This window comes from Gouania willdenowi, chromosome 21 (assembly GCF_900634775.1).
Source record: "Gouania willdenowi chromosome 21, fGouWil2.1, whole genome shotgun sequence".
Taxonomy (NCBI): Eukaryota; Metazoa; Chordata; class Actinopteri; order Blenniiformes; family Gobiesocidae; genus Gouania; species Gouania willdenowi.
In genome coordinates this window covers 35,442,085-35,462,839 of record NC_041064.1, presented here as the reverse complement: position 1 = coordinate 35,462,839, position 20,755 = coordinate 35,442,085, and the positions used below count along the sequence as shown (strand labels likewise).

At 37.7% G+C, this 20,755-nt stretch overlaps 2 protein-coding genes across 7 annotated transcripts in view; one reads left to right on the top strand and one right to left on the bottom strand.

Annotated features, from left to right (window-relative positions):
* The window catches only part of tmprss3a (transmembrane serine protease 3a), a 25,281-nt gene extending 24,030 nt beyond the window's left edge, over window positions 1–1,251 (top strand). Inside the window, exon 14 of the mRNA XM_028436296.1 lies at window positions 1,084–1,251. Within this exon, the coding sequence (XP_028292097.1) occupies window positions 1,084–1,125 (42 nt within the window). The 3' untranslated portion in view covers window positions 1,126–1,251. The remainder of the gene's footprint in view (window positions 1–1,083) is intronic.
* A 3,198-nt stretch (window positions 1,252–4,449) lies between these two features.
* pknox1.1 (pbx/knotted 1 homeobox 1.1) lies at window positions 4,450–20,584 on the bottom strand. 6 transcript variants are annotated; one of them, XM_028436465.1, is made up of 11 exons: window positions 20,493–20,584; window positions 16,958–17,067; window positions 15,364–15,500; window positions 14,754–14,925; window positions 13,198–13,398; window positions 12,980–13,127; window positions 11,695–11,792; window positions 9,670–9,798; window positions 9,521–9,597; window positions 6,385–6,551; window positions 4,450–5,014 (listed from the first exon to the last, which is right to left on the bottom strand). In XM_028436465.1, the coding sequence occupies exons 2-11, from the start codon at window positions 17,006–17,008 to the stop codon at window positions 4,830–4,832; spliced, it is 1,365 nt and encodes a 454-aa protein (XP_028292266.1). In that variant the 5' UTR covers window positions 17,009–17,067; window positions 20,493–20,584; the 3' UTR covers window positions 4,450–4,829. The 6 variants fall into 6 exon arrangements, with proteins under 6 accessions (XP_028292266.1, XP_028292268.1, XP_028292269.1 ...); XM_028436467.1 differs by having other exon boundaries at window positions 13,010–13,127; XM_028436468.1 differs by having other exon boundaries at window positions 16,947–17,067; window positions 20,493–20,526.
* Window positions 20,585–20,755: the final 171 nt, after the last annotated feature.

Sequence of the window (20,755 nt, the reverse complement as noted above, 5' to 3'; positions counted from 1 at the left end):
TCAGAGTCCTTGTTGTCAATGACGTCAGGTCGTCAACACGGACACCGGTCTTTTCGCCCATTTCAGCATGGAGGAGAAAATAATGGTGGTGGTGTGTGACCACCTGGAGCTCTACGACATGGACAGTTTTTTTTTCCGGAACTGAAACTGTATTTTGTATCTCAACAATAGTCAGTGTACTGTATTTACAGCAGATATTTGTTTCGACCAGCAGAGGGCGCTGGCAATCCAGTGGTCGGTTCATATTCTAGCAGTGAAGAAGAGATGCTATGCGCTAGCAGACAGAGCTAATAGAAAAACGTGACTTTCACAGATATTCACGTAATATTACAGATATTCTTTCAGTGCTAAAGGGGTAAGGAATCATTAACATGTTTAAGAGTAGGAGGAGATTCCGCCCACCGCCTACGCTTCTGGACAGATAAATTATCTTCGACATGACGAGTGCTGTTGTTTGTATCAGGCATATCCTTCCACATTGTTTGCTTACAATGAGCTGACCAATCTTGGTAAGGTCAGGTACAACGTCACTCTCTAGGTTGCCAGTTTGTAATTACAAACAAATGCATGGCTGGATAGATTACTGGAAATATGCCCTGCAGTGTTGATGCGCGCAATGCACAACAATACCAGTAACAAGCAAGTGGGGTTGCCAGGTTGGGGGTCCTCTCGTGGCCAGGGGGCCCTAAGCTAGGATGGACCGGCCATGCCTGGCGCCGACTCTCATGTCAAACAAGAGAAGAATAAACAGATAGCGCCCTCTGCTGTTTAAAAAAAGTACTGCGATTCAATTTTTAGAGTATCGTGACACCTATGAATCGATTAATAATTGCCGTACTATTAATCTTCACATCCCTAATATATACAAATATTAACAAGTAGCATGCATTAACGTTCAGCATTTTGGCACCCGGGGTCAGATTTTACGCCCCTTTGCATTATAGTAAATAAATAACCAGTAGGGATTAAATCATCAAAATGACTCGTGTATCACAGATGTTTGCTCAGTGCTTGATGTTAAATGATGTTACCAATAACATTAGAACTCTGCTTTAATAATATCCATTCCTGTTTTTTCTGCAGAGAGAAGAAGCCCACAGATCAACTCTGAAAACAGACAAGTGAACTCCTCCTGGGATTCTGCTCGGATGTTTCTATTTTTTATGAAACATGTTGGTATTTTAACACTGGAGTGTCAAACTCGTTTTAGTTCAGCGGCCAAACACAGACATGTTTACAGAGGAGGATTAGGGCCACTGGAAAAAAAGAGTCTCTAGTGGAAGAAAAAATAAATCACAATTGTAGAACACTTTTTTTTTTTTTTTTTTTAATCATACGATTATCTTTTCTTTTTTTGTGTGTGTAAAAATGACCAAAGGAATGTGTTCTCTTAATTAAATAACAGGAGGTGAAAACATAGAGATAGGCATCCTGAAATAGTAACAGATGAAAATGAAACAAAAAGGTTTTTTTCTAAAGTGTTCTACAGTTGTGATTCTTCCCCATCCACTAGTGCAGTGGTTCCCAATCTTTTTTGTCCTGTGTACCCCTTTTGCATTTTTTGTAAATCATGTGTACCCCGTCTTCCTATCATAAGGACCCTCTCCATACTTTCATATGCTTTTTTATTTGTGGAACAGTGGAACTCCTAAACCCCTAACCATGTCTCGAACATTAATTCTCTAAGGCTCTAAATTTATAACAATGAGTGGGATTTAAAGTGGAATTATTAAAAAAAAATATTATGTACTTTTATGTGATTACTTCAATAGTAAGTAAATACAGTCTCCTTTGAGAAATGTAGTTAATTATTGTCTCCTATTGTCAGAAATGTGATTATATATATATAAATATATATATCCTCTACACAGCATAAATAATCCTGTTTCAATAAATTACAAGAAAATATAGTATTTTATTAAGCAATACTACTGTTAATTTGTGGTAAATTTGTCCAAAAAAAGCTTAAAATGGAACTTGAAACATGTCTTGAATATTTTTAAATTGTTAAATATTTCCGAGGACCCGTGCAATGTGCTCGTGTAGCCCTAGGGGCACACGTACCCCTGTTTGGGAACCACTGCACTAGTGGCACTGTTTTTCTTTTTCTTTCAGTGCCCCTAATCCTCTGCCGTACATGTTTGATCCCAAGTGGGCCGCAGATTATAGGTGGGAAGACAAGCATTTCTAACATTATTGAGTCCTAGTTTGCACTTCAATGTATGAATATCCAAGCAAAAATTGACATTTCAGTTCCCGCAGGATCGTCACATAATTTTCCTTCAATTTTTGACAATTTTTTATTTATTTGGGAAAACTGAGCCGTGCAAATATTGTGGATTTTCATTGAATTTGTGTATTTAGAGCGACTGAGATTATCTACAACTGAATTATTTTTTTTAAGTTACTCCTGCGGACTGAATCAGGTGCTCCAATGGGCCCGGATTTGGCCCCCGGACCTTAAGTTTGACACACTTGTTATGGCTTGTACGTTTGCAAATTCCAGCAAAATCTTTTTTGTCTTCTTTTTTGTTCTCCTGTCAGCCAATTGCTTTGATGTTTCTTTTGAAGTGTCCTTCAGTCAAAACATGTCAGGAGATCAAAGTGGATTTTCCTAAGGAACAGTTGTCTGAATAAATGAAACCTTAACATATTATTCAAAAAATGATACAAAAGGATTCTTGCTGGAATAACTACACGGAAGTCAAGAAAACATCAAAGCTTTTTAGTTTTCTTTTTTGAATACTAGGTTAAGGATTCATTTATTCAGACAACTGTTCCTTAGGAAATCCACTTTGATCTCCTGACATGTTTTGACTATCGACTGCCAGTCTTCGTCAGAGGCGTCTGCTGATTGCGTTGATGTTTCTTTTGAAGTTTCCTTCAGTCGAATCATGTCAAGGAACAGTTGTCTGAATTAATGAAACCTTAACATATCATTCAAAAAATAAAACAAAAGGAATCTTACTGGATTTACTATTCAGAAGTCAAGATAGTTTCAAAGGAGCCATCAAAGAGATCAGCAGACGCCTACTACAAAGACTGGCAGTCGAAACATGTCAGGAGATCAAAGTGGCTTTGCGGAGGAACAGTTGTCTAAATATATGAAACCTTAAAGTAACATAGTATGTTTGCAGCCAAAGTGGACTGACAACTGCCAGTCTTTGTCTGCTGATCACTTTGATGTTTCCTTCAGTCAAAACATGTCAAGAGCTCAAAATGGATTTCCTTAGGAACAGTTGTCTGAATAAATGAAACCTTAACATAGTATTCAAAAAAGAAAACTAAAAAGCTTTGATGTTTTCTTTGAAGTTTTCTTGACTTCCGTGTAGTTATTCCAGCAAAAATCCTTTTGTCTCATTTTTTGAATAATAACACAGTTGTTTAAATAACTGAAACCTTAACATAGTATTCAAATAATTAGACAAAAACATTTTTGCTGGAATTACTATGCAGAAGTCAAGAAACCCTCAAAGGAAACATCAAAGCTTTTTAGGAGATCAAAGTAGATTTCCTAGTTGTCTGAATAAATGAAACCGTAACATATTATTGTCAATTTTCAGCCAAAGCGGACAGAGCAGAGACAAAATAGTACAGTTAAGCAATGTTTATTCCAAAATAGAAAGCTCTAAGGCAAACAGACGAGAGCGAGAGAAGTGAACAACGCTTCATCAAAAGCAAGACAGATGCACAGGAAGATCCACCCAAGCTCAAATCATCCTCAGGCAAAACCAATTCAACAAAGTCTCCACTTTACACGAGATATTTTACAGCAAGTATTAACAGACGAGTGTTGACCAGGAGGCACCGTCACGTCACACACACGTGTCCCCACAGCACAGCATGCGTCATGTGTGGCGTGGTGTGGGTTCTATTCCTGTGAACGCAGCGTTTCAAGGCGCTTCCACCTCCGAACAAGATGATTGTGTGGTTAGCATAGTGTTCTAGATTGTGCATTTATAAAAAAAAAAAAGAAAAAGTGATGCTTTCTCTACTGTAACAAGATCAAAAGATAACTGGTCTACACACACACACACACACACGATTCAAAGATTGGAGTTTCATAATTTAGGAAGTTTAGAGTTGTGTTGACCAATCGTAACAAGGCTTTGTGCTTTATGACGTGAATTCTCCAGAAAAGAATACAGATAAGGCCATATTATTAGATTAAAAGTTGAATTAAAACCAATTCATATAGTTGTAATTATTAGCTCTTCCATATATGTGTGTTTTTGTTTGTTGTTTTTTCTAGAAAAATTCAAGGAACCCTGTAAAAAAGGGTGTGCAACTTTAATCTGTACATAAATATTTTTTTTTTTTTTTTACAAAAACAAAAACACAAAACAAAAGTAAAAATGTCAGTTTCTTTTTTATGTCGGTGTAGAAAAATAAGCATTTGTTCTTTTTTTTCTCGGCGTCAGTCATAAAGAGTGTGCACGTCTACTCAAACACAAGCATGCAAAAAGGAGCACAAAGCCCCATGTACACAGTTTGAAATCGTTGGCATTCCAGAAGGAGAATTTAACTAAAAACCGTCGATGTTTTTTTTTTTTTTTTTTAACAGAGCACTGTGTGTTTCTAGATTCTTTTTTCAGCCTGAATGTATAAAAAGTGCACTCATCGACACCAAGTGAAAACGTGTTTTTAGAAAACAGTTTCTGAAATGAAACTCTCACACACACACACGCAGACAGCTTTAGAGACTTTTTCACTGTTTTTCCCACCATCTTCTTCTTCTTCTTTTGTGCTCTGTGTAAACATGATGTGATGCTGTGTGTGTGTGACCTCCATCCTGCTGACACACAGCGAGTGTGTGTGTGTGTGTTTTTCTACTGCAAAGAGTCACTGTTGTCCAAACCCAGCGCCGCCATGTCTGCGTCGTCGTCGTCGTCCTCCGCGCTGTCTCCTGATTCGTCCTCACTGTGGCCCCCGAGCATCACCTGCTGCACGGCCAGTGTGGCCCCGTCTGATGTGAGGCTCTGTAAACTCTCCACGTTCATCGTCACCAGCGTTCCTGAAGAGACGCAACACGACAACTACTTTAAAACGTCACAGTGGAAACAAGGCGTTAATATACCTGAATAAGTCTGAGGTTAGACAACAGTACGGTGCACATTTTAGGACATCCTCAGGAAGGGCTGGGGGCGATTATAATTGTAATGTAATCAATTACAATTATGGCATAATTATAATTGTAATTTAATAAATCTGTTGCTGTCGTAATCATAACATAAATTCAGATAAGTGACTTGTCATGAAAATTCTATACAAACTGTGGAACCACGTTACAGTTCTACATATATGTTAATTATTTTTAAAATATGCTTCATATCAAACTTTACCACATTTTACCATTTAAAAAAATAAAATAAATCTGGACGTATACTGACACAAAAAAGGCTCAGACACCAAAAATATTAAAAACTTTATTTTCATTAATTATGAAGCCTAACAATGTAATCAATAGATTGGAAATAAATTAGATGATAGATATTTGTTTTAGTGTATTTTACAGCTGATTTAGGACCCGTTAGCATAAGAGATGCTAACAGAAAGCTAACACAAGAGGAAGGTTAACTTTTATTAGGTTATTCATTTCAGACTCAATAACTGATTAATTGTAATTCGACTTTGGTAACTGAGAATGTAATTGTAATTGACTTTCTGAGTATAAAGAATAATTGTAATTTAATTGTAATTGGAAAAAAATGTTGGTCTGTAATTGTAACTGAACATGGGTAATTGGAAACATAATTGTAACTCAGTTTATTTTATTTAAAACAGGGACAATGTCATTTCCATCTGTAGTCCCTTGGGCAGGTTTGATGTCAACAACATAAGATAATAAAATCAATCAAACAACAAGTAAAACAGTTTGTCTTCATGGCCAGTATGAGCAGGAGGAGGAATTACAGAAAAACACAATAGGACAGAAAATAACAAAGAAAGTGAGAACAATGAAACAGTAGTAGATCATAAAACATTCAGGCCAAGGTCAGAGAACCATATGTATTTCACTAGTGTTAAATGCTAACATTAGATATCAAAGAGCTGATTAAAGTGCTCAAGTGTTAAAGTGTTAGGTGTGTAATTATATTGCAGATTGCACAGTAAATATAAAGTGCTATTTTAAGTGCACAATACATATTACATTAAATAAATACCAGCAATGGCAGTTTTATGATACTGGGAGGACCTTTTTTAAGAAAATAAAGTGCGTCTTGCACGTAGCCCTAATACCTAAAAGGTAAATAAATATATAATAAATAGTGAAAATATTAATGGGGAAGATGGAAGTAATAGTCATGAAAAATGTACTTGAGCCCAACCCTGAGTGAGGTATCAGGTATCAGCATGAAACGGTCGTGGGAATGGTGATCCTACCATCAGGCATAGTGACTTGCTGCTGGGTTCCTCCTCCTGCTGCGATGGAGTCGGGCCAGAAGCGCTGCAGAGGTCGGTTCTGAGGGGTTTTCTTCTTGGTTTTAGTCGTCTCAGAGGAGCTGGCATCCAACATGGGCTGTAGGATCCGTCTCCGTGCGTTTATAAACCTACAGAGACAAAGACGAGGCAGATTAAGGTATCTCGTAAGCAGGTCCCGCCTCCAAACAACCAACAACCAACAGCATGCTAGCTCTATGACCAATGACATCTCAACAACTTCCCAGAAAAAAGATCTGCCTTGACTGAACATCAGCAGGTTTGCTCTACTGTCATTCTAGCTGCAGCACAGTCGTGTTTGTGTTGCTAATGTGAGTGTGTGTGCCATCACATGACCAACACACAAAAACTGGATATTACAGCATACCTGTCAAGTATCCCGTTTTGGCCACGAAACTCCCGCATTTTACCCCTCTTTCCCGCCATCTTCCCGTATTAGTATTTTCCCGTAAATATCCCGTATTTTAATATAATAATTATTAAAAGATGCCTTACTAAACTGAACGCCGCCACTATCCTCGCGAGAACTTCCACCTGAAATGACCTGAGTGACAGTTCTCGTGAGATTAGTGCTGACATCAGCAACAAACCTGGAAACAACTCAGAACAGAGATGATGAATGAAGACATTACGGCGAAAAAACAAAGAACTGATGTAAATATGTTGTAAAATGTAACAGAGAGTTTATCTTCATAAAGACCATCAGGATGTGACACAGTTACACGTTCTGTTAAATTAATAACTGAGATTATAACGTCTACCACAGCAGAAGGAACAACGTAAGTCACCATGAAAAATCATCCAATCACAAGCTCCACAAATATACACTGTTTATAAAGTGTTAAATAATGTAAAGTCTGTAATAAATGTGTCTAATAAGTCATTAGTGAATTCCAGAGAACCACATGAGTGATCATGAGAAATTATAATAAAATATATAATGAAAATAAAATGTTAATGTCTAACTTAAAGACAAGCAATGTGAAATTAACAGTAAATATTAAATGTGTTGACTTGTATATAAACTGTAAGTATATTAAATAAACACGTGTGATTCATATACACATTTATGTTTTTATTTAGACTGTTCTATAATTTAGGAATTAGGGCTGGGCGATATATCAAGTTTCAAGACGTATCGAGTTTTCTATTATGGCGATATAGAAAACTATATTATTTCATATATATATATCATAGCTTATTATGTATCAAAATACTAGTTTTAGGAGTCACTGCTTTTACTTCTCAGAACAACATGTAAAGCTCAGTTAGATGTTTAATGAGTGTCACATATTGATCAGCTGTTTATTAATAAATGTGTCTGTGTAGCATTTTGCATCAGTAAATTTACCCCAGAATTGTTTTTCTGGTCAGACTTTATTTAATAAAATTATCTACATTTATATCATAAATCACCATTTTGAGAAAATATATTGAGATATGAGTTTTGGTCCATATCACCAGCCCTAGTAGGAATGTTCACAGCATGTTAATGTTAATAAAGGTTGACCTACCAGATTATAATCACATTATTGTATTTAGTAAGTGGTTGATAAGTGGGTATTTTAGATTTATTGTACACTTGTCTTAAAATATAAGGGATACTGGAGCTTGGTTGAGCGGGTGGGACGGATCGTAGTGGGCGCCAGAAAATTTCCCTTATTTTCAAATTCAAAACTTGACAGGTATGTGTTACAGACAAACATTCACAGTTTGCTCAGAAATTAGCAACCGCTAACATTTTAAAAAAGATTCAAAAACTTGTTGGAGATCGGACAGTTAGAGAACACAACGTATTCATTTATTGTTTTATTTCTGAATGAAAGACGAGGCTCCGCCTTCCTGATGATTGTTCAGATTTGTATCTTATTGTCGACACTGTTGCTTCTCTTGACTCTAAACTCAGGATGGTTTCTCTTCTCGCGCTTTTTCAAGTTCTCACTAACAAGCCCATTTTTCCTTATTTTTACCCTTGTTCTGCAACTCCACCAAACTTTTCATATTTTAACTTGTTCTCTTAACTTTTTCTTGCCATATTTTTGCTCCTTTTAATGCATTTTTGCTACATTACTCCTATTTATGACACTTCTACATCACATTTCAATGCATTTTCTGCACATTTGTTCCACTTTCCAGACATTTTCAGCACTTATAAACCCTTTCCACCACTTTTCCACCTAATGTCACATGTTGACCCATTATTGTCACTTTTAACCTCTTTTCACCATATTTCATGCTTATTTTAACATGGAAATGCAACTATGGCACAATAATAATGATATTGCTTGTTTTTACACCTAAAATCTGCCGCCCACTAGAGATCAAACTACTCCGTAAACGGCCCCTGAATGACGAGTTTCACGCCCGTTGTCTAGTGCATTTGGTTCCAAAACTGGGGGTCGTGTGACATCATGACAGGAAGTGTGAGAGCATGAAACATTAAATAACAGTTTATTCTTTGTACTCAAAGAATTTTATCATTACTGTTCTGAAATATGTGATTTTATGGTTTTTATACGAGTTTTGAGGAATAATGACAATTTTTACCTTTTTTCCAAAGAAGGAAATGTAAACAGAAGATATTATATAATTTAGGTAAAAACTATTAGATATTCTAGATTTTGTTTCACTTTCATCATCTTTCCCTGTCGAAGTAACTTTACTGGATATTAAACCTCCTGAAATCATAGCAAACATGCTAAATAGAATTAATACAGTGAATTAACCTTAATAATTTTACATTTAATATGTTTTAAATGATTTACAAAAACATGATGTTTATGCTGAAATCACTTGAGATAATGCCGCAAGAGCTACGTTAGCCACACCGCTAACCCTCAGCCACCTGTTTAATAGTAAAAGCCTGGGTTGCTCTGATGACTGACTTTAGCTCATGTACATCATCAGGTCTGATTGACTCTGCTGATAACATTGAGTTTTAATGGATTTGGATTTATTTATGCATCTCAAACATTAATAAACAATATAAAGCAATCATTGAATAAGAACAAGTGAAGCATAACCTGAAATTTAACTTTAGTTTTGGAGGAAATGATAAAAACGCCACACAGTCACGTACCAGTTATTAACTTGTAGAAGTGTCAGGTTGGTTTGAGTAGCGATCTGTTTCTTTTCATCTTCTGTAGGATAGGGATGCTAAACAAAATAAAAACCTGTCAGTGCTTCAGTGACGTGCACAGGCAGATGAACAGATGAGCGTGCACGTACCCCTATGTGCTGAAAGAGCCAGGAGCGCATGACGTTGGTGGCGTGTTTGGGTAGAACGCCTCGTTTGTTCTTGGTTGAGCTGTCGTCGTGATTGAAGAGGTTTAAGTCCTGGTGGAACTGCAGCTGAAGCTACGCGCGCGCACACACACACACACACACACACACACACACACACACACACACACACACACACACACACACACACACACACACACACACACACACACAACACACAACACACAACACACACACACACACACACACACACACACACACACACACACACACACACACACACACACACACACACACACACACACACACAATCATTATTAGTTTATTTAACAAGATGAAAGCAGATAATCACTCTTACTTTAGAATCTCTGCACCTTCTTGTTAGCGTTAGCACGACCTCTAGTGGACGGGAGTGGGAAAACTGTGCATGCTTTACATTTTCTTGCCAAATAATAAAAAATAAAAGTGAGAGAATAAGAACAGCTTTGTCTACAAACCATTTTTAATGAAGCTTCTATTTTATATGTGTGTCATTTATTTTTTCTTTTCCAATTTTTTGAGTATTTTATTGACAGCATTTTCTAATATCTTGTTTTTCTTTACACATTCATTATGATACTTGAAGTTCTTTAAAATTGTACCCGATGCTAAAATATTAATGGCTAATTAGAAATAAAACCAGTGTTTGATGCTCCACAGCACTGACATTAGTGTTTAAACTAGGACTGGGAATTTAACGCATTAATTGCGATTAATTACTTACAGAAAAGTAACACATTTGTTTACTCCAAACAGCGCAGAACCCTTCTCATTTCAATAGTTCCCAGTATACCCATAATACTGATGCACAGACCACAACACAAGAAACAGGAGAATTAGAGGAGAAGTCGTTGAGGTTAATTTTAGTTTAAATAAAAACATTGGATGGAAAACTAAAGCCCGGTGGTGTGCAAATTGTGCAAGAAAGAGTTTGTGAATCAGTGGCACTCTGCTAGCCTTAGCTAGCACCTCAATGCTAACATGTAGCAGCTAGCACCTCAATGCTAACATGTAGCAGCTAACACCTCAATGCTAACATGCAACATGTAGCAGCTAGCACCTCAATGCTAACATGTAGCAGCAAACACCTCAATGCTAACATGTATCAGCTAGCACCTCAATGCTAACATGTAGCAGCAAACACCTCAATGCTAACATGCAACATGTAGCAGCAAGCAGCTCAATGCTAACATATAGCAGCAAGCACCTCAATACTAACATGTAGCCGCTAGCACCTCAATGCTAACATGTAGCAGCTAGCACCTCAATGCTAACATGTAACAGCTAACACCTCAATGCTAACACGTAACAGCTAGCACATCAATGCTAACATGTAACAGCTAGCACATCAATGCTAATATGTAACAGCTAACATCTCAATGCTAATATGTAACAGCTAACATCTCAATGCTAACATGTAGCAGCTAATACCTCAATGCTAACATGTAGATATCCACAGATATTCTAACTATTTTACACTGTTCAGTTTATACTTCTCTGGAATGTTCTGGACTAAATAATGTTTTTTTATTTTAATACAAAAACACATTTGTTTTAAAAAATTACTAAAAATCCTGAAACGCATGAATATATCTTAGTTAAATTTAAGGTTGTGCTTTGTGAACAATGTAATCATAATATTAATTTTTCATATTACACATGATGTTAGCACTCAGTGATGGAAATAATAAACACTATTTAGTTGTTTAAGATCATTTATTGTTTTCATTGATTCAGTCATTTACCAAAACATATTTTAATTGGAAAAACATTGCTTCTCGTGTCAAATATTGTTAGGTGAATAATTTAGATGAATTCATTACATAGTATTTTAATCTAGTCTCACCTGTAGTTTAAAGACAATGAACGGTTTATGGTAAATAGCTGAATGTTTAGTTCACAACAGATTGAGACTGAAATACAGGACTATAGTCCCAGAGAGAGATGTAGACGTAGATGTAGATGTACTACCTGATTGTTTTGGACGCGTAGAGTCCCAGGAGAGAGAGTCTGTGTAACCACCTGACCCTGAGGAGTAACCACGGTGACGGGCTGGTAGACTGTTCCTCCTGGGGACAGAACAAACACACAGTGGTAGGGCTGGGCAATATATGCAGATTCTTTTTTGTATTGAAATACTCATTTTAGGAGTCACTGCTTTTAGATGGAGTTATTAGTGAGTCCTAATCCAAACCTTCCCCTAAAGAAGCCACACTACAGAACTCACTCACGTGTTGTCCCTTACAGGAGAAAAAGCCGAAAGTGGCACGTATTGTGCAGCTGTTTGTAAATAAATGTGCCATTGTCTATTTTTTTTCTCCTCATTTTGAGTATTTTGTTGTACAGAAGAGGACTAGGCCATTAAAAAAAACCGAGCCAGTAGTGGAAGTAATCTTTTTTTTCTTTTTTTTTTTTTTAAGTCTTGATTATTTTTTTTTCAAGTCATGTTTTTTTTTCTTTTTTTTGAGATGCCTGCAAGCTCCTCCCACACAAAACACAGGTGGAGACAAAAGTGTGTTTCTGAGTGGCTGGAGGATGAAAACGAGTGAAAATGACTGAATTTCCTGATTTTCTCCGTGAGCGAGGGGTTCCAGAGGAATGTACGAACCCCTCACTCACGGAGAAAATCATTTTCACTGAGACAGACTAAAAAAAAAATGAAAATCAAGGATAAAATATCTATATTTATAATTTCAAAAAAATATACAATTAAGACAACAAAAAAAAAAATTAAGACGACAAAAAAAAGTGGTTTTGTGTTTTTTTTTTGGTATATATGTTGTTGGATTTTTGTTGTCCCATTGTGCATTTGTTCTCTTTTTGTGTCCTTTTGGTTACATTTTTGTTGTTCTTTTGTGTATTTCTCCATTTGTTTGTTTGGTTTTTTTGTGTATTTTTGTTGTTCCATTGTACATTTTTTTCTCCTTTTGTGTATTTTGTTGTCCTACCTATTAAGTATTTGTATTGTTCTTTTGTGTATTTCTCTGTTAATTCGTATTTTTGTTCTAGTTGCCCATGTTTGTTTGCCCAAGTTTTTTATTTTTTTTAACCAATCTTGCTTTAAGATGTTATTTTAGTCTGTGTGACATTTATATCATATCACCATTTTGAGACAAAATATGAATTTTGGTTCATATCGCCCAGTCCTACACAGTGGCATAATGAAACCAACCTCACCTGTGTGTGTGTGTGCGTGTGTGTGTGTGTGTGTGTGTGTACCAGCTGTGCAGTTAACACTCCTACATGTGTACAGTACCTGAGGGAGGCGTATGCCATGGTGACATACCTGCCACCACCTGGTTTGGATTAACAGCCGTCACCGTGACGTTTCCTTGTTGTAAAGCTGAGGCTGGCACCACGATCTGACCCTGTGGACTGATGGTCCCCGATAGAGAGCTTGGTGTCTGTGGGACAAAGGGCTCCGCTTAGCGTGGGCGTGGCTAAAGGAGGCTGGCTTCCCTCTAATGCTGGTACCTGAGTCTTAGTGGGGGAGAAGCTGGGAGCCTGGCCCTGCATGGGGGAGTACGGACTACCAGGGTCTCCACTCAGCAGGGTCTCACTGTTCATCTTGGTCTTCAGGCAGGCGATGTAGCGACTACAGAAGTCTTTACACAAGTCACTCACCTTCTCCAGCTCCAGGAGGTGGATCCTCAGGACCTGGATGGCTTTCACCATCTATCATTGGAAAAACAAACCATAATTATTAATTAATCATCGACTAATGTGTGACTGAGCCTATTATATAAAATTTTGGTTCAAACATTTCTCATGGTTTGGAGGAGATGTATCAAAATAAAGTCCTTTAGAGCAGCAATTCTCAACTGGTGGATCGGGACCCAAAAGTGAGTCGCAGACCTGTACTGAGTGGGTGTGTGTGTGTGTGTAAAACACAAAACTACTCCAGAATCACACTACAATGGCAACAAAAAACACAAAATGCACAAAAACACAACAAAAAGACACAAAATTACACCAAACAAAAAAAATACAATAATGAGTTAAAAAAAACAAAACATTTATCATGCACATGTCCCATAGAATTAAACCAGGGAAATCACACACACTATTTTACTTTGCACCCACAAATAAACCTCTTTATAGCACAGAGTACAGAGTATGTACACCTCTTTGTACATCTAACCTTCAAACACATACTCATTTGGCCACAATTGAACACTCTACTTAAGCTCCTCCCACTATATGAATACATACTTCTGACGGGCACTGTACTAGTATTAATAATAATCAGTAGGGGTGTAACAAATAGTCAGCTCATGATACATTATAGGGCTCACAATACGATATAACATTTTTTTTTTTTTTTTTTTTAAATCCCAATGAAGAGAAACAAATGTGTAAAAAATGTTTGCTGATGAAAATCATTTTGACTACAAAAGTGTGGGACAGTGTGTGGGAGTTTTAGCTTCATAAAATAAGGATGAAAAACATTTACTAATCTGTTTGTATTGTTATTATTTCTCATTTGTGTAACATAAAAGTGAGTAAATATTTAGTCTGAGGACCTTTATATTTTGAACTTTCCATTCATCAGCTCCTCTTTCACTTCTGCACCAATGTTTTACCCTGTGTGCGATTTAAATATGGCCGGAGTTGTGTTTTACGTAGCTTTTTGTTTCCAATCATGGTCTCAATGGTGTGTCTCTAACTGTTCTGTAGCTTTGAGCAGCACCTGAGAGTGAATATTAAACTGTTTTCACTCCATGATCTGTCTCAACCTCTGCTTAGAACAGGATTTAGTGTCAGATGTGTTATAATACGGACATGTTGGTCTGTTTACAGACAAGCACACGCTGACTGCTGTGTTTGCTTGCTCACTGTTTCAGCCAGGTTGTTTATTCGGTGTATCACTACAAACAACGCACTTATGAGTCGAAGTTCTCTTTCAGAACATGAAGTCAGTTTTCTATGATTACAGAAAATCAGTCTAAGAGAACAGTCTAAGAGTGTGGGAAAAACCAAATAACTGGAAAGATCAAACCAACTCATGCAGACGTGAGGCCATGTCTCACCAGGTTATCGAGTTCAGGATCCTCGCTGAAGAACGGCTTCCCTTCTTTCTCCTGGTTCCGCACGAAGTTCTCAATGTCTACATCGAAACTGGCTGAGGTGATGCAATCAGAGCTCAGAGTCGACTGTTCACACTTCTCAAACAGCAGAGCCAACAGAGGGAACAGTGGATGTCTGGGACAACAATAATAAACATCATTATTTGTATTAATAATAATAATAATAATAATAATAATAATAATAATAATAATAAAGTAATAAAAATACACAAAAAAAAAAATGAAATAATGCATATACACAAAATAAAAAATAAATAAAATAACACATAATAAAAACAGTTGGTTTTTTAATATAAAAAAATAAAATAATAATAAAACGTAATAAAATAACATATTAATACACATAATAAAAATACAATATTAAATAAAAGTAATAATCATTATAATAATACACATAACACACAATAATAAAAAATATAATAATGTTTCATTGCATTTGTTCTAAAACCTTTTGTGTTTAGACAGACATTATTTGAATTTAAAAATGTAAGTGTAAAGATTTGTTCCAATCTATTCCTCTGGGCCTCTCTGAGGTAACTATGAACTATTTTACCGATAAATGGAAGCTTTGTCCACGTCCATGGGCGTCTGAGGCTCTGTGGGTGATGGGCTGGAAACTTCTGCCAGGGTGTCTTCAATAAAGTTATGTTCTGAGTCAGTGTCGGCCTTCACCACGCCTTGCATCTGCATCTGTAGCAGAGAAACGAGCAGAGAATAAAGCAAACGACAGACAGAGAGATCACGGAACAACTGGGGAATGTGTTTAGTTTATTTGTTTATTAGGGGATCCCCATTAGCTAGTGCCATGGCAACCAGCTAGTCTTCCTGGGGTCCAAAGTGCTCAGCTTTTATTTGAGTTTCGAGACAGAATCTCAAAAACATTTTTAAGAGAATGTGATTCAGATTTGAATGATTAATGTCTTTCAAACTGAAGCAAATATGTTGAAACGGAGCAAAGTTTCTCATTGACGGCAGTGTTTTAGGGCCACATTGAGCTGTTTTTATTTAGACTTTGAAAATAAAGTTGTAATAACAGAATAAAGTTGAAATATTAAGAGAATAAAGTAAAAATATTAAGAGAATGAAGTTGTAAAATTAAAATAATAATTGTGTTTGATGGGCTGTCTGACAGCTGTTGCTCACTGGCCCCGCCCCTTTCCCGGAGCTAGAGCGCCATCTTTTTTATAGTGTATGGTCTGGAAGAGTAGAAGATGGAAATGGTGACTTTTCTGCTTGAAAAGTAATTACTGCTGCTTGATTTACATTATGTTTGATATGTAAATATGTAATTGTTACACTAGAACTCTGGTGCATGTGTTCATGTGCGTGCAGCAGCCTCTGTGTGGTTGCTGTAAGTGACATTGTGTTGTTGCTGCTGCTGAGGCATGTGCACATAGAGAGAGAGAAGCGCTGCAGTAATGTGCTTTTAACAGAGCATGTTATATTACTGTGATGTTGCTTTCTGGTTAACGTTAGCTTGTTAGCTCCTCTGAGGGAGGGACTTTGGAAAGTTTGAAGGCAGGGCAAGAGAGCAGTGGGGAGGGTGGGGGAGATCTGAGAGTTGTGGTTTGCACCTTTAAGCCCCAACTAAATGATTACATACTTCTGACGGGCACTGTACTAGTATAAATAATTTAAGAACATATCAGAATCAGAATCTGATTTAGAAACAAAAGTATAACTTTTTTGAAAAATTTAATTTGACAGTTTGATTAACATAGCACTTGCTTTTGATTTTGGTACAACCATTTACATGTTCTCGCAAGTTTAAAATAAATCAAAAATAAATTGTATTTCACACCATTTTGTACTTGTAAAAGGAAATTTGTAATTATTGATATTGCGATATATCATGATGTATATCGTATTGTTTACTATTGGGATATATTGTATTATGACATGCAAATCGTGAATCGAATCGTCAGATTCATGGCACTGAATTTTTCTAATAATATTACAAGTTTTTTCTCTTAAAATTATGATTTTTTCATTGTAGCATTTTGAGTTTTATTCTTGTGACAGTAGGACGTTATTCTTATAATATTGAGGAGTTTTTTCTCCTAAAGGGGCTGAGGTCAGATGAGTGCAGATGGTTCTATAGAGGGGATGGAGGTGTCCTACACTACAGGTACCCACCACTCACCCACCTGCTGCTCTCCCTTTGGATACTTGTCAATGGAAACCAAGTGGGCTGCCATCACGCTCACTGCAGCTGACGCACGCACTGGAACATTCTAGAAGATAGGGTCAGGTCAACCTACAACACACACACACACACACACACACACACACACACACACACACACACACACACACACACACACACACACACACACACACACACACACACACACACACACACACACACACACACACACACACACACACACACACACGTACGTAATATACATGTTATCAAACTTCCAATATAAATCTTGATAATATATATTCAGAAAAACAATTCTGGGTTAAATTTTCTGATGAAAAATGGCACACAAACAGATTTATTAAACTGCTGCACAATATGTGACACTTTTGGCTTTTTCCCCTCTACAGTGAGTTCTGTAGTGTGGCTTGTTCAGGGGAACGTCTGGGTTAGGACGCACTCACAAATCCATCTAACTGTGCTTTAAATGCTGTCCTGACAAGTAGTAAAAGCAGCCACTCCAAATATGAGTATTGTGACACAAAATAAGCTATAAAATACAGGGATGCACCAAAATGAAAATGTGTGGCTGAAGCCAAAGCCGAACAAAATATAAACCCTCGGCCGCATACCAAATGCGTTTTTAATAATCTTTAATAGTGCATATATAGCCTAGAATAATTTTTTAGACATGTTTTTTTTTTTTTTAAAGTAAATGTTTATTGAATATTATGACTTTTTTTAAATATTCCAGTAGCTGTTGTTTTTCATAAAAAGCACAACAAAGTTTTTCATTTATATCAGACCTTCAAATAAAACAATATATGCATTCCAAAAAAAAACTAAAGTGCATTAAAGGGGAGGTATGATGAAAAAATCACTTTCTAATGGTTTTTCTACAGTGATAAACATCCTTTAGCCTCATTCAGAGGGACAAAGTGTAAAACGTTCTGTTTCCTCCTTCCCTTGTTATTCCACATTTTGTAAAAACAAAGTTAGCTCCATACGGGACAGTTGGAATTTGCCCACGTTGGTATGTGACGTCCCAGACATAATACACGCCTCCTAGAATGTGAGCTCCTCCCTCTCCAACTATAACAAACACTGCGGTTTAATATAGAATATATATTATACTTTATTGCCATATATGTAAATGCAAACTGCACTACTGGACGTCCAAACTGCAATACTTTTTCTGCTGCTGATCGTGTTGAGAGTCACTGCTTGAAGCCACGGACCCATTGTTCACACACATCAGCTGTTAGCACTCCGTGCTAATGCTACACCAGTTTATGCAGCGAGACCGTACATCGCATGTGAACTGAGGAGGAAACAATGAGGATGTTTACGGATTCGCGGCTCACAACGGGCTTGGTTGTGGAATTGGACGGCTTCCAACTTTTACGCGGTGACGGACGACGGAGAGCGGTAAGCGGAAAGGAGAGAGTCTGGCTGTGTTTGTGTGCGGAAAAAAGGAGCAGCTGCTGCTGGTTCTACAGCAAAACGCACACACTTTTCCAACTCAAAATCACTGCACGTTGTTTGATTGTGTCATTGCGTCACATGCTACTATTCGGCCTTGCTTTTAACTCACTAAACCGAAGGCCGAATGTTGCTTTTTTTTCTTTTTTACAACATTTGGCTGAGGCCATGAGTTTGACACTAGTGATCTGTATTATCTGTACTTACACATCGGGACCTGACCAATATACCCATTTTAGGGGACTTGACTAGCATTCATAGCATTTAACAAAAAGAGCCTAAATTGACATTGGAAAGTAGCTTCTGTTAACACGCCTCCTGCTAACATTTATTAGCATTTAGCAGCAGCTAATATAGACAACGTTACTTGCAGAAAGCGGTGAAAGCCTCATATTAGCTTGTCTCTCTGTAACCAGAGCAGTTCGGTTTGCTTTCTCTAGAATACTTCACATTATCACCGTGAACTAAGCGAGGTTTTACCAAGCTAAATGCGGTGCTACAAGTATGGAGGAGCCGCTTGGCATGGATGCGGCTAATGCTAGCAGGGGCACTAACAGCTAATGCTAGCAGGGGAGCTAGCAGAGGTGCTAGACGCGGACTTGTCTGTTTTCTTTCACACACAGTCTAAATTAAATGTGCCATATTTAGAACAGCTATAAAAGCACCTCCAACAAAACAAAATTACCCCACATGCTAACACGGCAGCTAGCATCTCATTAAAACTCATTATTATTAGCTGCGTTTGTTTTTACAAGAGTGTTTTTTTAATGATTATGTTTGATGTGCTTCTTACACAGTGCGTACTAGTGTATACTGTATTATTACACAGCATCAATGGTGGATAATGTTAACCCGACCATCATCATTTTGTATTTTTTTTTTTAGTTTTTCCAATAGTTTAACATTAAAAATGACTAATCATGCAATATGAACATCAGGAATTTTGAGTTTCATTCACACAATGATTCATGTTTTTTCTGTAATTTTGACTTTCTCCAGCGGGCCGAAACGGGTGCTCCAAAGGACCCGATTTGGCCCCCGGGCCATGAGTTTGACACATATGATCTGTATTATCTGTCCTTAAACATCGGAACCTGACCAATATAGGCATATTAGGGGACTTTACAAGCAAACATAGCATTTAAAAAAAGAGCCTAAATTGACCTTGGAAAGTAGCTTCTATTAACACACTAACGATTATTAGCATTTAGCAACAGCTAATATAGACACCATTATTAGCAGAAAGCGGTGAAAGCCTCATATTAGCTCATCTCTCTGTAACCAGAACAGTTCGGTTGCTTTGCCTCGAATACTTCACATTATCACCGTGAACTAAGCGAGCTTTTCCGACTAAATTGCTTGCGGTGCTGCATGTACGGAGAAGCCGTTTGGTGCGGATGCGGCTAATGCTAGCAGCTAATGCTAGCAGAGGTGCTAGCCGCGGACTTGTCGGTGTTTTCTTTCACACACACAGTCTAAATTAAATGCGCCATATTTAGAACAGCTATGAAAGCACCTCCAAAAAAATAATTAGCCCAGATGCTAACACGGCAGCTGGCTTCTCATTATAACTCATTGTTATTAGCTGCGTTTGTCTTTCCGACAGTGTTTTTTCATCATTATGTTTGATGTGCGTTTCTTACACAGTGCGTACTAGTGTGTACTGTATTATTACACTGCACCGATGGTGGATAACTACTAACACGACCATCATCATCATCAAATCCGTCATCATCCATCAATCATGCGGGGACAGCTGCCCCAGCTCCCGTTACTGCTGTCGGGCCCTCGGATCGTTCCCTCGCCCTTCGCTTCTCCTCAATCCTCCTCTTCCCCCTCAAACGCCGACATATTTACCCCTCCCCTCCCTTCCCTTGCCTTGAATAGATTTTATTTTTCCCCATAAGGTGTTCGCCTTGGCTTCCCCCAAAGCACAAATCCCGCCGCCGCGCTGCCTAAGCGCGCGCTCCCCGGTGCGGGCATATTTGCGTGCGGCCCGGAGATTGTTTGATTGATAGGGAAGGGAAAAAGAGGGATTTTGAGTGACAGCTTACCTGAGTGCCAATCTTCGTCACACTGACAAGCGGCTGCAGCAATCGGGACCCGCAGTTGTCGTGTTGCGTCATCGCGCAGCCGTACGCACAGGCGCTGCCTCATGAATATGCATGAGGTGGGCGGAGCCATGACGTCCCAGTTTGAAACCTGCGGCGGTTTTGCGGTAATTTATGAAACAAATCAAGCAGTTTACGTAAACGTCTGATGACAAAACTGGTGATTGTTTATTGAAGTAACAAAAAAATAAATAAAAAGATAAAAG

Coding starts and splice junctions, on each gene's coding strand:
- pknox1.1 (XM_028436465.1), bottom strand. CDS start 17,008: ATGGCAGCCCACTTGGTTTCCATTGACAAGTATCCAAAGGGAGAGCAG. Junction 15,501..16,957: donor ATCCAAAGGGAGAGCAGCAG/GTGGGTGAGTGG, acceptor TCTCTGCTACAG/ATGCAGATGCAAGGCGTGGT. Junction 6,552..9,520: donor CTTCTACAAGTTAATAACTG/GTACGTGACTGT, acceptor TTGTCTCTGTAG/GTTTATAAACGCACGGAGAC.